The sequence below is a fragment of the Dendropsophus ebraccatus genome, chromosome 7 (assembly GCF_027789765.1).
Source record: "Dendropsophus ebraccatus isolate aDenEbr1 chromosome 7, aDenEbr1.pat, whole genome shotgun sequence".
NCBI classification, from domain to species: domain Eukaryota; kingdom Metazoa; phylum Chordata; class Amphibia; order Anura; family Hylidae; genus Dendropsophus; species Dendropsophus ebraccatus.
The window spans coordinates 43,250,466-43,267,363 of NC_091460.1; the positions used below are offsets into that span (position 1 = coordinate 43,250,466).

At 42.9% G+C, this 16,898-nt stretch overlaps 1 protein-coding gene across 1 annotated transcript in view; it reads right to left on the minus strand.

Annotated features, from left to right (window-relative positions):
- Positions 1-2,593: 2,593 nt before the first annotated feature.
- Positions 2,594-16,898, minus strand: part of WDR1 (WD repeat domain 1) — a 38,694-nt gene continuing 24,389 nt past the window's right edge. Inside the window, exons 10-15 of the mRNA XM_069977414.1 lie at positions 15,921-16,075; positions 14,760-14,847; positions 11,173-11,283; positions 10,185-10,358; positions 3,806-3,950; positions 2,594-3,276 (exon numbers count right to left, since the gene is read on the minus strand). Of these exons, the coding sequence (XP_069833515.1) occupies positions 3,167-3,276; positions 3,806-3,950; positions 10,185-10,358; positions 11,173-11,283; positions 14,760-14,847; positions 15,921-16,075 (783 nt within the window). The 3' untranslated portion in view covers positions 2,594-3,166. The remainder of the gene's footprint in view (positions 3,277-3,805; positions 3,951-10,184; positions 10,359-11,172; positions 11,284-14,759; positions 14,848-15,920; positions 16,076-16,898) is intronic.

Here is a 16,898-nt window from a genome sequence, read left to right on the forward strand (position 1 = left end):
GAATCTTCCTCTTCCAGCAGGATTTGGCACCTGTCCACATTGCCAAAAGTACCAATACCTGGTTTACTAACCACATGCATCACTGTGCTTGATTGGCCAGCAAACTCACCAGACCTTAACCCCATAGAGAATTTATGTGGTATTGTCGAGAGGTAGATGAAAGACACCAGACCCAACAATGCAGACGAGCTGAAGGCCGCTATCAAAGCAACCTGGGCTTCAATAACCCCTTTGCAGTGCCATCAGCTGATCGCCTCCATGCCACATTGCCGCATTGTTGCAGTCATTCATGCAAAAGGTGCCCTGACCAAGTATAGAGGGCATTTACTGTACAGACATTTGGTCGACATTTATGGGTTAAAAAGGTCACTCTGTATGTAAGGACTCTATAGAAAATATGAAGTCACTTTTTGAATTGAATTACTGATAAAAAATATTCTAATTTATTGCAAACCACTGTATCTATTCCCTGGGTCCCTGCCCACCATGCCCTGTAAATCTACTTTTATTTACTCCTGCAATGTATGCAAATACGGCTGAACTAGGCATTGGGGGCGAAATGGCTTAACACTCCTGGCCTATCAGCCTAACATGAGTCCTATCTGTAGGGCTGGTATACTGTTATCGTAGAGGCCACGAGCTGACTATTAGTAGAATAGGACTTTAGAGGTCCTTTTTTTTCTAATTTGTATAATCAGCAACTTGACAGTCCATAAATACTCTGTTCCAATGTCACAATCTGCTGTATTGGGAAAGCCATTTTTTTTTCTGTTTTATTTTACTGGGCCTGGGATGTTTTACACCTTTTATATATATAAAAACTGTTAAAAAAAAAAAAAGGTTGGTTTTGGACATGGAAAATACACCGATTTCCGGAGTCACTGTTTCTGCCCAAAACCTGAATGGGTCAGTGGGACTAAAAAGTAGTGAGTATGTCCTAGAAGAATGTTGGTAGAAAATCACCACGTGGTCGGTGTAGTCCACAGTTACATTATTTCCTTTGTTATTTTAGGATATATTGTCACATTTCAGCATGTTCAGTGCTAAAGCTCCCATTGTCAGCCCAGCACAGCATGTGACCAAGTAACTATACCCTAAAGTGGGAAGACTATTTAGCGATCAGGTTTATAATTTGATGTGAGTACTTTCCCACCTTTGTATACTGTATGGCAGCGTGGCCACCACGGGATTAACATCATGTGCAGTGTCAACAGACCTATGACCAGGCAGATGTGGCTCTACTTCTGAAGGTTATTTGGTTGATTCCCAAGACTTCTAGCTGTGTAACTTCTTAAGTAAGGCAATTTTTAATAAGGCCAATCATAAGTCTGCTTGTGTCCAAAGCCATAGTTAGGCCTGTAAACAGAAAGACTGAGCTCTTCTATTGCTTTAAAATAAATATGACTGAATTTTCCCCACCAGCTGCCATGGTTCTTCAGCAACCCTTTAGAGTGGAGGCAATTGGATGTTTTTGAGCTCCTAAGTTCTCGCTCCATGTTGGATACTTGTTTCTAAGGCTGCATTCACACATTCAGTGTTCTGTCCATGATAGACGGACAGTGAATGCCAACCCTGGACTGTTTCACCGCACGGCATGATGTGTCATCATCCCGGGAGCGGGGGAAACTGTTTGAATCTCCACGGCTCTGTCATTACAGTGCTGCAGTGATTCAAGCTGTTTGCAGGGAAACATGCCTTTACGGTCAGTGTTTCACAGCCAACACAGAATTCTCTGTTTCAGGGGACAGAACAAGATCTGGACTGTTTACTGGTCACTTCCTCCCTTACTTCTCAGGAAAATCATAGCAGGGCACTTCTGCCATGACATGACATAGCTGCTGCCAAGAGGAGGAGAAAGCCTCAAGACACATGCTAAGCTATACCCGTAATTCCTGCAATTTGTCCTAATCTAGCTGTTACTAGAGCCTGTTACGGACAGCAGTCTCAGAGGAAAGGGAAACACCTACTGGCCAAGAGTTTAGAGCTCTTTTTCCGGGGAAAGAAATCACTTTTTGTAAATTAAATTGTATTAGAGAGTGCACATCCTTTGATTAGCGGTGTCTAAGTTAGATGCAGCCTTAAGCAGTCCTGGGATTCATGGATACAGCCTATGGCTGTATCTTTTTTTTTAGGCTGCATCCAACTTCTTCAGCCACCGGTAACCAAATGCCACATACTCTGGTATGGACACCTCTACTAACTATCATTGTGCTTGCACGGCAGGATGCGCTTTCAGAACAAAAGCGAGCTAAAAGCTTTATAGCCTTGCAATGTAAGTATATTACAGTGCAAGTCTATGGCACTTGAGACAGCTCCATACACTGCTCGCTTTAGAAGCCACTATGTACCTCCCAGTTTTTTGAAAGAGTATCCTGACATGCAAGCAGAGGGATACAAATAAATTTACAAAATGTTAGGAATCACTTAGGCTATGAAACAAAGGGAAGTTTTTGAAACGACAGTGCCCATTTAAGTGTAGAGTACCAATAACTATATATATGTACTAAGAAACAGAATTAAGGCCCAGTTTCCCAGCACTTTCTATGAAGTCACCAAACCCTCAGCAGCAGAAGAGACTCACAAAGCAAAAGGAAACTATACATAAAAAAGTTTATTTTTTTTTTCTTATGCACCCGTTTCTCCTTGGAAGGGTACTTTTTTTTTTTTTCTTTTTGAGGCAACAGTTTCATGGACAAGCAGAGCAACAAAACACATTAGATGCACACCGGGATTTTAAAAATAGGTCACAACTATTGTCACCATGGCCGCAGATACAGAAATGTTCTGTAAAAGGAAAGAACAGTGAGAAGAGGTCTGCATTCTCTCATGCTGAACATAGCACGCACATATACAGGCTCTCTCCAATAGGAACCCTCCTGCAACTTTCCCTGTAAGTGCTACAGTATCGGCCTGTTGCCTCTGGAATGTCGATGACAAAATCTGACATGTAAGAGCTATTTACCTGCAAGCAGTCACTGACTAAAGCTTTTTTTTGTGTGTTTTTTAAAGTATGTGTTATAGACAGACACCACCTATGTCTGGAGAATGAGAATGTGGCCACATAACCACGGAGCATAGAACAGAAATATATATATAATTTTTTTTTTTTAATAGAATTTCCAATTGCAGTAGTCCTAGCTATGTTATGCCAGTATACGCTCAGTACTCATTTGTAGGTGACTGTCCATTGTTTGACACAAGCATCGTGGGACACGGTGGCCAATGTGTGCTCGTCCAGCCAAGCTAAACCGCTAACGTGGTGTAGCCGATGGGTATCTGTAAAATTAAAGGAGGGTGGATTAGATAGGTCATTATAAAACGTACAGTCTGCTAATAAAAGTCTCAATAGGAGATCCTGGTTTAGGATTTGATATATTAGTTCTGTTCTATTATGTCGGGGCATCTTGTTATATATTGTATATAATATAATGCACATAGGCACAAATCTCATAGAAAATATTATATATATATTATATATATATTATATTTCTATGAGATTTGTGCCTATGTGCAAAATATTATATATATATATATATATATATATATATATATATTATATATATATACATATATATACACACACATATACATACATACACCATTTTGAATATAACCCATTTTTGTATATAACATGTACAACACAGCACTGCCACCTAGTGGCCAATTGTGTCATGTTTAATTTAACTACATGGAAATTCTCTTTATTTCGAGTAGTAAGGCAAGACAGACTATTTAGTGTCTTCTTCTATACTGGGTAAATGTATTTTTCAAATGACAATCACTTTCTCACCAATAGAGGTCTTACCTGGCATTTTTAAACGTGCATCAGAGTCACTCACGGTCCATACAAAAACCATCATATCCATGCCCCCGGTGGCAAAATGTTCATTGTCAGGGGACCAGGCTACGCAGACTACTTTTGCATGGTGTCCATAAAAGCGGTCCTTCTCCTGGTGATGAATAAAAAGCAAAATGATTACAGAGACATGCAAATAAACTCTGGGGGTAACCAAGAATATGCAGATCGGAGGGCAACAGAGCCACAGGCGTTACTAGTTGAAGGTATTTTCCAGCTCAGAAATGAATAATGTGTTTGGTTTCCCCCACCAAAAATAAATTAAATCATAATGAATAATACTTACCTTGCCCTGCTCCCATACAGCACCTGTTCATGTCAATCCAGTCTCCTGTTCTATCAGGAGCAGCAGGGGCTGGGCTAGGCAAGAATGTTTTTTTTTGTTTGTTTTTTAAATCTTTTAAAGGCGCACGGCAGAATATAAATTTTTAGCCTACATCCAGAATGCCCCCTTTAAACACATTTTTGCCTATACATTATGTAAAAATTATAAAAAAAAATTATATATTATTAATAATAATAAATACTTTCTATGACTCTGGCTTATTGTTATTAAATAGAAACATTCTGGTTTAACCCCTTAACGACATCGGGCGTAAACTTACGCCCTCGCGCCCTGGTACTTGGCGCATCAGGGCGTAAATTTACGCACAATGTTTCCCCGATCGCTGCGTGTTCGCACACAGCGATCGGGGAAGATGGCCTGCTATAAATCATAGCAGGCCATCATAGCTTCTCGGCACGGGGGGGTGGGGGTGGGGTGGTTAACACCCCCCGTGCTTACGATCGTCGCTATAGGCTGATCAATTCAGATCAGCCAATAGCGGCGATCGGAACCTTTCGGAAAAAATGGCGGTCGGTGCTGTCAGAGGACGGCACCGACCGCCATTACTGTAAAAAGTAATGGTGGTCACCGTGCTACCTGCCCGATCGCCGTGAACGACCGGCCAATCACGCCGATCGGGCCGGTGGCACGGCGATCAGAGTCCCACAAGATAAAAAATACCTGCCCTGGACCCCTTAGCTAGGTAGCTGAGGGGTCCAGAGCAGGTATTTGTACATTACTCACTTGTCCCGGGGTCCTGATCGGCGTCTTCCGGGTTCGCGGCGTCCTCCGTCATTCCGTTCGGTCTTCGGGTCTTTCCGGCGGTCCCCGTCTTCTTTCGGCTATTTTCGGCTCCAGCCTCGTCATTTTCCAGAATTTGCGCTCTGCTGTCCTCTAGCGGCTGATATGTGTAATACACTTATCAGCAGCTACAGGGATTTTCAGAATGTAGAAAAAGTTTTTTGTTTTTCTCCAAATTTTTTTTTTTTCTATTTTCCGCACCCTATCGCCGCTGAGTGTTGATCAGCATCGCACGAAAGTGCGCTGCTAATCAGCAACTCCTCCTTTTTGGCGTAGGGTGTTTTTTTTCTATATTCTACTGCCACGGTCTGCTGATAAGTGCCGCACATAAGTGCGGCATTTATCAGCAACTCCTTTGTTGGCGTAGGTTTTTTTTATACTTACTGTAAAAAAAAAAAAAAAACACGTAAAAAACACTACGTTACACCACACTACATTGAATAAAGTTTAACACTACACCACTACATACCCCATATACCAATCCCCATATAAAGATGACCCCCAGGGTGTTTTCGACGTCAGAGGGATACGTTATTATTGCCTCCGACACCGAAACAGCCAGTGAGGATCCTTCTTTCCTCCATTCATCCTCATCCTCCTCATCAGCGTACGCTGCCCCCCAGACACGTCTTTTCCGCCAGTACCGTCCCAATAAGAGATGACGGTATGGCGTGAAATTCTACAAACTCTGTGAGCGTACCTCAGGGTACACTTACAGATTTAGGGTAGGTGCACACTGCGGAATGGCAAAGGATAACCCTTCGTGCATTCCGCAGCTGGCACCCGCCGGCGGACTGATGCGGGCGCATGTCTCTACCCGTGTCATAGACTCCATTCTATGCACGGGCGGATTCCGTCGTCCATCCAAAGAATGAATACGTTGGACGGAGAGCGGAATCCGCCCGTGCATAGAATGGAGTCTATGACACGTGTAAAGACGTGCGCCTGCATCAGTCTGCCGGCGGGTGCCAACTGCAGAATGCACAAAGGGTTATCTGTCGCGATTCCGCAGTGTGCACGTACCCTTAGAGTGTATGTAGGAAGGGACACCCGAATGCAGCCCCCAGATGACCCCTCCCCCCCCATCCTCGGAACAAGTGGGAAGATCGTCCGGGAACTGATCTTCCCACTGCTGGATAAAGGTTACCACCGGTACGGGGATAACTTTTATACCAGCACCCCCTCTTCCGGTCCGTCACTGCCCGAGCTACTGTAGTTTGCGGCACAATCCGAAAATATCAGAAGCAGTAATAGAGCCCTAATAATTAGTAGCCATATAGCGGACCCAGCGCTTCTGGATATGAAGGACCCCGTATCGCACCAGGACAACATTTTCCAGGTGACGTCCCCCACACTGGAGAAACGGAGACCCCAGAAGAAGTGTAGAGTGTGGTGTAACAGGGGGATCAGGAAGGACACCATTTTCCAGTGTGACACCTGTCCTGATCGCCCCGGCCTCTGCATACTGGATCGCTCCAAGGCGCACCACACGTCACTGGAGTTCTACATTATCTAAATTCTGTCCCTTATTCCTATTTCAGGGGTCACGTTGATCCAGGGATTATTCTGATTGCCATTATGGAGTCGGGAAGGAATTTTTCCCCTGTGATAAAGCTACTGTCGTCTGCCTCACGAGGGTTTTTTGCCTTCCTCTGGATCAACACAGATAGAATTTGATGGACACCTGTCATTTTCAACCTTATAAACTAATAATTGGCCTAATACCCCCAAATAAATTAGAATTGTCCCTTTTTCCCAGCTAAGTAGGTATGGCCGCTATTCCCATTAGAGGATGCCATGATGCAATTACAAAGCCTCTGTGCGGCCAGGACCACAAGTGACCCCATTCTGGAAACTACACCCCATAAGGAATCTAACAAGGGGGGCAGCGGGGATATGGCCCCCTGGTGACGGCCACATTTGGGACGTGAAAATGAAAAAAAAAAAAAAATGGTATTTTTTATTTTCTCGGCACATTCTACGTAAGTGACTGTCACCAGTGGGGTCCATATCCTCACTGCACCCCTTGTTAGATTCCTTATGGGGTGTAGTTTTCAGAATGGGGTCACTTGTGGGGGGTTTCTACTGACCTGGCAACACAGGAGCTTTGTAATTGCGACATGGCCTCCATCCTCCATTCCAGCCTCTAAATGGCGCTCTGTCCCTTTGGTGGCTTGCCCTGTGCCCATATGGCACATTATGCCCACATGTGGGGTATTTTCGTACTCAGGGGAAACTACCCTACACATTTTGTGTTCATTTTCTTTTTTAACCCCTTGTGGAAATGGAAAAAATCAAGGCTAGACCAACATTTAGTGTAATTTTTGTAAAATTTTTACTCTAAATCATTAATCTTGTCATGATTTTTGCATTTTCACAAGGGGCTAAAAGGGGAAATTGCTCTACACATTTATTGTTTTTTTTATCTGAGTACGGAAATACCCCACATGTGGACATAAAGCGCCATGCGGGTGCAGGGTAAGCCTCCAAAGGGAAGGAGCGCCATTTGGTTTTTGAAGGCTGGATTTGAATGGAATGGATTTCGAGGGGCCATGTTGCATTCAAAAGGCCCCTGTGTTGCCAAGACAGTTGAAACCCCCCACAAGTGATCCCATTATGGAAACTACACCCCTCAAGGAATGTAACAAGGGGTGTAGTGAGCATACGGACCCCACTGGTGACGGGCACAAATGTGGAACAATGTGGCGTGAAAATGAAATATTACATTTTTTACACTATAATGTTGGTTTAGCCTTGAATTTATCATTTTCACAAGGGGTTAAAAGAGGAAAAAAAAAACACACAATATGTGTAGAGCAATTTCCCCAGAGTCCGTAAATACCCCACATGTGGACATAAAGCGCCATGTGGGCGCAGGGCAAGCCTCCGAAGGGAAGGAGCGCCATTTGGATTTTGGAGGTTGGATTTGGCTAGAATGGATGATGAACGCCATGTCGCATTTACAAAGCCCTCGTGCTGCCAAAACACTGGAAACCCCCCACAAGTGACCCCATTCTGGAAACTGCAGCCCTCAAGGAATCTAACAAGGGGTGCAATGAGGATATGGACCCCTTGATGACGGGCACATTTGTGCCATGAAAGTGAAAAAATGAAATTTTTTACTTTTACGTCACATTGTTCCACATTTGTGCCCGTCACCAGTGGGGTCCATATGCTCACTGTGCCCCTTGTTAGATTCCTTGAGGGGTGTAGTTTCCAGAATGGGGTCACTCGTGGAGGGTTTCCAGTGTCTTGGCAGCACGAGGGCTCTGTAAATGCGACATGGCGCTTGAAATCCTTTTCAGTGAAATTCAGCTTCCAAAAGCCAATTGGCGCTCCTTCCCTTTGGAGGCTCGTCCTGCGCCCCCTTGGCACTTTATCGCCACATGTGGGGTATTTCCGTACTCGGGAGAAACTGCGCTACACATTTTGTGTCTTTTTTTTCCTCTTTTCCTTTAAGAAAATGAAAAATTAAAGGCTAGAACAACGTTTTAGTGTAAAAAATAAATTTTTCTTTTTTCACGCCATATTGTTCGGAAAATCTGTGAAGCACCTGTGGGGTACAAATGCTCACCGCACTCCTTGTTACATTCCTTGAGGGGTGTAGTTTTCTAAATGGTGTCCCTTTAGGGGTCTTTTTCAGGTTTTGGCATCCCAGAGCCTCTGCCAACCTGAAGTGGTACAGTCAAAAATGACCAAATATAATAACGGAGGCGTTGAAATTCACTAGGCGCTCCATTATATCTGAGGCTTGTGGTTGCGTCAAATAGCGCAATAGGGCCACATATGGGGTATTTCTATAAACTGCAGAAACGGGGCAATAATTATTGGGGTGCATTTCTCTGGTAATAGGTTTATAATTATGAAAAATATTGGATTACAATAAAATCTCTGCACAGAAAATTTACATTTTCAAATTTCTTACACACTTGGCTTTTATTTCTGTGACTCCCCTAAAGGGTTAAAACACTTTCTGGATATGCTTTTGCAGAGTGTGGGGGTGCAGTTTCTGAAATAGGGTGCTTTGTGGGGCTTTCTAACATACAGGCCCCTCAAATACACTTTAAACCTGAACAGGTCCCTAAAAATATCTGATTTTGAAATTTTACTGAAAATTTGGAAATTTGCTGCTAATGTTTTAAGCTTCCTATTGTCTAAAAAAATGAAAGATCGTTTAATAAATGCCGCCAACATAAAGTAGACATGTTACTAATGCTATTTAATATATAATTTATGTGGTATAACCACTTTCTGTATACGCAAAAAAGTTTCAAAGTTGGAAAAATGCAGTTTTTCACATTTGGGTTTTTTTCATAAAGATTCGTTATGAGTATCGACTCCAATTTACCAGAAATATGAAGTACAATATGTCACGAGAAAACAATCTCAGAATCAGCCGGATAGGTAAAAGCATCCCAAAGTTATTAATGAATAAAGTGACACTGGTCATATTCATAAAATTTGTCTCTGTCATTAAGGCCATTTCAGGCTCCGTCCTTAAGGGGTTAAAATCCAGTTCTGTATGATACAGTGTACCGAGCCACACAGCGCATTATCAGAAGGGGAACTTAGTCATATTATATAATAAACCTAAAGCTAAGAACAAAGCTTGCGGCTGGTTTTAGAAAATTGTAACATTACAATAAAATTGAGTCATCCATTTATATTTCCAGAGCATAAAAATATAAGTGTGAACCCGGCGTCACATTCTCCTGCATATGGTAAATGTTGGCACCTGCGGTCCCTGTGCTGCCATATGCTGCTCTGTATTATACAATTACGGCCCCCTTGAAGCAATGTGGAGGTGGAATACATTTGTGTGCATGAGCCCTCGGAGACTGTTACTTTTCGGATGCAATCCCTGACACATTGCTCATCTGCACTAAACGTCCTTGCGTGAACCCGGCTAGATTGATAGAACCCAATCTGCTCAACTAAACATAATTACCTACTGTGATATTATTACATTTTATTGCATTTCATTCTCTGTTTAATGCACGGGAAGCTATGCAGCAGCATCATTACAGCAATGGAGAGAGTGAGCAGAGATTTCACTGCCAAGAATTATGTAAGTCCTGACTTAAAATGCTTTGTGCAACTAGAATACAAGATGAGGTTCACAGCAATTCTATATTACTAGGAAGAAAAACGGTCTAAGGACCTAAATGGGAAGGGACACTATTGAAACCAGAAGCTACTTACTGCATATCCATCAGCCACAGTGAAGACAGTCACCCCTCTGTTCACATCAGTGGCAGCAAGAAAGGCACCATCATGGGAATAGGCAAGGCTGGTGATAGCGGCCTTAACTGCCAGAGACTTCCCCTCATCCTTCAGAGTGTTCCCTTGAATGGAATAAAGATGGACGTTCCCATCCTGTCAAAAAGGAGAAGCATTCATTTTAAATGAATGGCATCCATGAAATCAATGTTTAAGCTGGGTCCACCAAAACAGCTCTCCATTTAAGGTCAAGAACAGGGAAGTCAAACTCAGGCCCCCCAGCTGTTGCAAAACTACAAGACCCATCATGCCTGGACAGCAAAAGCTTAAGCTTTGGCTGTCCAGGCATGATGGGGATTGTAGTTTTAAAACAGCTGGAGGGCATGAGTTTGACTTCCCTGTTCTTGACCTTCTGGTCAAGAAGGAAGGTCCTGAGCGGTGGATCCTCTGATGTATAATATCATTTCTTTAAATGCTAAGGAATCAATTATACTACTTCTATATCATGGGAATATACATTATCACCCTAAAAGTGATACTATCTGACAATGCACCTCCTGCACCAGAAGAAGCTGCACTATAACCCATATACTTTCCAAGGGTTAAACTACATTGCCATCTAGTGGCTAAATTATCAATCACAGGAGAAAAAAAAAATTACCTATAGGAACAACTTTTTATACTGGCTCAGATTTAAAAGGGGCTATTTCCTGGTTACCGATGACACATAGTGCTCAATCAATGACAGAAATCAATGACAGCTGTGGCCAGAAATTAGCCGAGTGGTTCATTTCCTGTAGGGACGACTAATCAGCAACCAGAAATTAACAGAGAGGACCTGAAGTGAAAAGTGAAAAGAGGAAAGTGTAGGGAAATTGGGGCAAATGAGGACAGGTCCACCCCTCCCCATATAACCCCCTTTAAATAAGGGTTATATAGAGGCAATTTCCAAAATATATTAGGCACTTACAGCACCACCGACTGCAACGTCTCCGGAGCCTGGGTGAATGGCAACAGCTTCTGGCTCATAGTCCAAAGAATCAATGACAAAAACCTTCTTCTTATCCTTTAGCAGCACAATCTGTGGATACATAACATATAAGTTGCAACATTTAAGACACTGAATACAGGTTACACTGTGCCAAGCAGGTATCTTTTTGGTCTCGGATATTGGGGACGTTAGCTACACGGACCGACTACTTTACCCTAAACCACTACTGAGAAAGCCTATGTACACTGTCTGTACACATCCCCACCCCAGATCTTCTACTATGCACCTCAACCTGGAAGAGAATGTAACAAAAACACTTGAATGAGCACTTGATATGTTAAAAGTTTTGATCTGTCAGGGTCTCCCCCACCGGTAAGGAGAACAAGCCGGGAGACTTCCTGGCTCCATTATAAGCCAGAGGCTGCTGGATGGAGATGATTGACATGGAGGAAGTGCACTACCGCATACTTCTCCTGACCGATCAAAACTGTTGGCATGTCCCAGTGACACATCAAATGTTTTTCAATCTTAAAAAAAAAATAAAAAAAAAATTATGCATATATAACTGGGTGAGATAACCGTCAGCTGAACTATCGTTCAGCCGACAGTTATCAGGTGGTGTTCGGGTACCACAGTTTAGAGCAGGGAATCCCTTACCCGGCCAGAAGCAGGAAACTTCTGCTCGAGAGGGAGCCCTGTCTGTACTGCTGCTGCTGAGCCACTCAGGGGTTAAGTTGTGATGCTGTGCACAGAATAAACTCTTAACCCCCTATGAGGAGCAGAACACCAAAATGATGGATGTGGTGCTCCTCTTCCTGGCTCCTGTCTGTATATTCATGTGCACTGCAGCCTCTAGCAGCGATGTCACAGGAGCCAGGAAGAGGAGCACCACACCCATCATTTTGGTGTTCTACTCCTACTAGTGGGTTAAAAGTTGATTCTGTGTACAGCATCACAACTTAACCCCGGCTAGGCTGGCAAAGTGAGACGGCTCAGCAGTACAGACAGGGCTCCCTCAGGAGCAAAAGCTTTCTGCTCTAGACTGCCAAACCCTGTGTGTAGCTGGGATTCCCCACTCCTGCAGTAAAGAGCCGTGTGTAGAGATGAGCGAACCTCAAGCATGCTGACAACCTTAGAGCTTTATCCAACTTCAGCAGCCCCCGCTAATTAAGTACCGAACGATCAGGTTCAGAAGGACTCGAGCATGCTCAAGGTTCGCTCATCTCTAGCAGTGTGCAATGCATTGCTCCTTAAAGGCTCTACTTACACGGGCCAATTAACGTGCAAAAAAAAAATGTTAAATCATTTTAAACTTCAGCAATAATCTTCTGGTGTAAACGTGGCAACGATCAAACTATGTACAAAAATTTGTTCAGTGTGGTTGATCGCATCTTCTGAGCCAACCTCAAAATCATTGTTAATGGTTCCCAAAAACTTTTCAATGTAAACCACTCATCGTTCACAGACTATAGATACGAACGCAATTAATTACAAGTATTCACAGAATAAATACGAACGCAATTACAATCACATTAACCACTTTTCATAGGCATTTAAATGGCTATCGTTTAAAATAGTCACTTGTAGTTCGCTAAACAGATGATTAAGCAATTTATCTGTGCAAGTAAAAGGACCCTTACTGCATGCTCAGAGACTGCAAGTGGTGATGCAATTGCTCCATAGACTACTATAGAATCCGCCCCTTCTAGGGAGAAGACAGCAATCGGGGAGGGGGGGGGGGGGGGGGGGGGGGGGTCTTAGCATTCAGACCCCTGTCAATCATAACTTGCCTCTGACGTGTCAAATGTAATTATGTAATGTAAATTACAGTACACATTAAAGAGCATTGAAAAATGACTGGGGATTGATCTGGCTGAAAATGTGACAGACGTCCTTTTAAAAGATTAAGGATCCGAGACTGAAAGACAAATTATATATTTTACTTATTTATAAAAAATGACAGATGGGGCAGGTATTTCTAGGGTCAGGGTCTGCCAATACTTTGACTTGTTGGGTGGCAAACCTCCAGGATTGTGCACAGATTTATCTACATGACATAAGGCTTATGCATTTGGCAGCTCTGCTCACAGCCTGTATGGTACTACGTGTACTGCTCCACAATTCAAAATTAGGCTCCATTATTTAATGTTAGTTTTTCACCTCTATGTATACATATACCTCCTATGACTCAGCTACAATATGGCTGTATGCATGAGCACTTACATCTGGGATATAGAACGTAACTATACTTTCCCTAATGGCCGGGACAGTATCATAACCACATGTGGTCTTTATCTGATCTATATTTAATTATGATATCCAGCTGAAGCCTTGACCTTTGTTTTAGAGATGGTTCTTTGTTTTGCTGTTATAGTAACACAACTTCAGAATGAGCCCAATAATCTTATCTATTGACTACTGTAACATCTAATGTAATCAAAGTCCCCGATGTGAAGAGAAATACTTAAATATTGCAACATGTGGTATTAAGACGGGGAGTTTTTACCTTATTGTCAAGAAAATGTCTATCCAGGGGGAAATGTCCCTATTGGTAAGAAGAGGTCATGTCCATAGCAGGAATTGAACACATGTACTTGGCTCCCCAACAGTGTCCTCCTGTGTGAGGAGCCACAGCCTTATGCTTTTCAGTGGGGAAGATTTCTCTAAACCTACAGTTATAGTCAGCCTAGAACTCCAGCAGAGTTCATATACTAATATGTTGCAGTAATGGTGTTGGTACCTTATAGTAATAACAACCCAACCATTTGCGATAAGAATAGTTGTAACTTCTTTTATAACTATATGTATATCTTTATTATAATCAACTTTTGTATCTTCTCTTATTAATATAAGCTTTTAGGAAGATTTTAGTATAGAAATTAGAAAAACATTTTTATGGAGCACAGGGGTTGAGAACCCAGGGTGGTGGCAGCTACTTATGTGCCAGAGTCCAGCCACTTACCTCAAGACCACCTAGCCTTATACATTTTAACCATAGAAACCACTAATGTTGTTGTTATTTTAATAGGACTTCAGTCTGATTAGCAGATGGGAAGTGATGTCATGATGACACCTTGAAACAGGGAAATCCTTCCGGGTCAATCATTTTAGTTTATGTATAAATACTAGTGTGTAATGTACTTAATTATGCCTGATGAAGAGGGTGGTTAACCCTTGAAACGCGTAGCAATAAAGAACACATCTGGTTGGCAAAAATACTGGAAATCTCTGCATCTTGATTGAAGTGGAGTGACTGTGCCTGGAGGTTTGAGCGCCAAGGAATCCACCATTGTTGCAAGGTCATTTGGATTTCAGTCCTGATCCCACATCCAGGGACATCGGAAGGTGGAAGGCAGCAGCCCTCCTTATATACCTACAAGCCTACATTAGAGTCGTGCCTAATACGTACGACCTAACAAGGTAATGGGCATTTGTGTGAATTTACACATACACATCTCACAGGGTTAATCCGCCTGCACATGCAGCGCCACTGTTTCCTTTTTTTCTTTTTATGTACAATAACCACATGTGTAGTTAGAAAAGAACTAAATGTGTAATGGACGTACCTGGCCAATGCACACAGTGACCGCATACCCTCCGGTGCCCGCAGCAATGCTTTTCGGTTGAACATCCAATTTGACACAATTCTGGGGGCTAAAGTCGGGGGGAAAAAAATAAAAACATAAGAAAAACTAAGTCATAAATGGCTACTTAGGCTGGATTCAAACTTATGTCAGGACCTCTGTTGCAGACTATTTGGCGCTACAAAATAGAGTTGGACGCCAAGAGACCCTGAGAGATCCCACTGACTTTAATGGGGTCTATCTAGTTTTCATCTGGCGTCCATTCTGCAGGATTAGACCAGGCAATAAGAAATACTACTAGCAGGATATTTTGTCTGCTCAGACACTGTAAAACAAAACAGAACTTGTGAGGGAACTAAGCCGTAAGTGTGAATCTAGCCAGTCCAGAGATGCATTAAAGCAAATGTACCAACATCACTTTAGGATCTTTACATCAGTAGACGGGCGCCGATGCAGGGATGCTGGCGCTGTGTACCTTTTTTTGAACCGCGGCCTGGTTTCGCGTACAGCGCCGGTCTATTCCCGGTCCGGCATGAAGTACTGGGGATGGGCCCGCCTGCCCCCAGTGTGACCCCCATAATTCTAATGAAGCTGCGTCGCGGAGGGGAGGGCAGAAAAAAAAAAAAAAAAAAATGGACCGCGGCACTGGCGCAGGTCTACTGATGTAAAGATCTTAAAGCGATGTACCTGCTGGTAAATTCGCTTTAACAATACTACAGGCTTCAGAGCTGAACTCCAACCAATCCCTGCTCATAGCTAGTTCTAATCTGCTTAGAGGCCTCTTAACCCAGACACTGTACAACCACCTGTATAGTGAAAAACACAGAGCCCCCTAGGTATCACTTTTGCCTAGTGACATGGTGCAGCATCCTGCTGGAAAAAGCATTGAGGACCACCAGATGGCTCCTAGACCACTGGGAGAAGTTGCTATTGGAAGATGTTCAGATATTATTCTTTATTCACTGAAGTGTTCTTAAGCAAAATTGTGGATGAGCCTGCTCCCTTGTATAAAACCAACCCCGTACATGACCAATAACAGGATGCTTTACTGTCGGTAGGACACGTGACTGTATGGTTGGTGTTGCTGCAGATCACTATTCAAAAAATAAGAGGCATCACGAAGATCACTGGTAATACACGAACCTGTAGGCTTTTTCCGTCACATTAGTGTAACGCACTGTATCGTCCATGCTGCAGGTGACCAGCTGGTTGGAGCTGTCCATAGCCATACTAGACACCTGGTTGGTGTGGCCTTTACCAGAGAAGGAGTCGTTCTCGCCTGTCTCAGCATCAAAATAATGTATGGCAAATAGTTAAGAAAAATATACATATTGGGGGTAATTTATCAAGCTTTGTGCAGAGGAGCAGTCGCCAATAGCAACCAGATTCCTGCATTTTTAAAAAGACTTCAGAAAATTTTAAACTGGGATCTGATTGGTTGCTGCCGGCAACTGCACGAGATTTAATAACTCTTCCCCTATAAATTTATAATGGAAAAGTAGAATCAATTTGTAGTGTTCTAGCAGTATACTGAAGTGGGTTTCCCTAAGGCTAGGCAGAGAATGGGGACTGTATTTTATTGGTATATGTGTATTAGTATGTTTTGGTTTTGTTGTGTATTATAGAGATGAGCTGAGGTACAGATGGGTCACCATTTACATAACAGTCAACATCAGAGGGGACCACATACTGTGAGGAACTGAGGAGATTATTAGGAGCCAGCTCACCAAGGACCGAGTTAGCGCAAGAAGTTAGGGCCCTACTCCACGGGATGAATATCGTTCAGATTATCATTATATCATTCGGTTGAATAGCAGTTAACGATTAATGACCAAACCAGAAATTGTTGATCATTTAATAAGACCTGGACCTATTTTTATCGTTGCTCGTTCGCAAATCGTTCGCATTGAATAAGATGTCGTTCAGTCGTTCGCAGTAGTGACGAACGCAATAGCGACGACAAGACTACCGCAAGAACGATCATAAGTAACAATTATCGTTCCATGTCAATGGGCAATAGCGGTCGTTTGGATCGTTTATCGTTAACGATTATGCGAACGATAATGGTCCCGTGGAATGGGGCCCTTAAGAGTAACTGAAAATATAGAAAAAGTCTGTCCT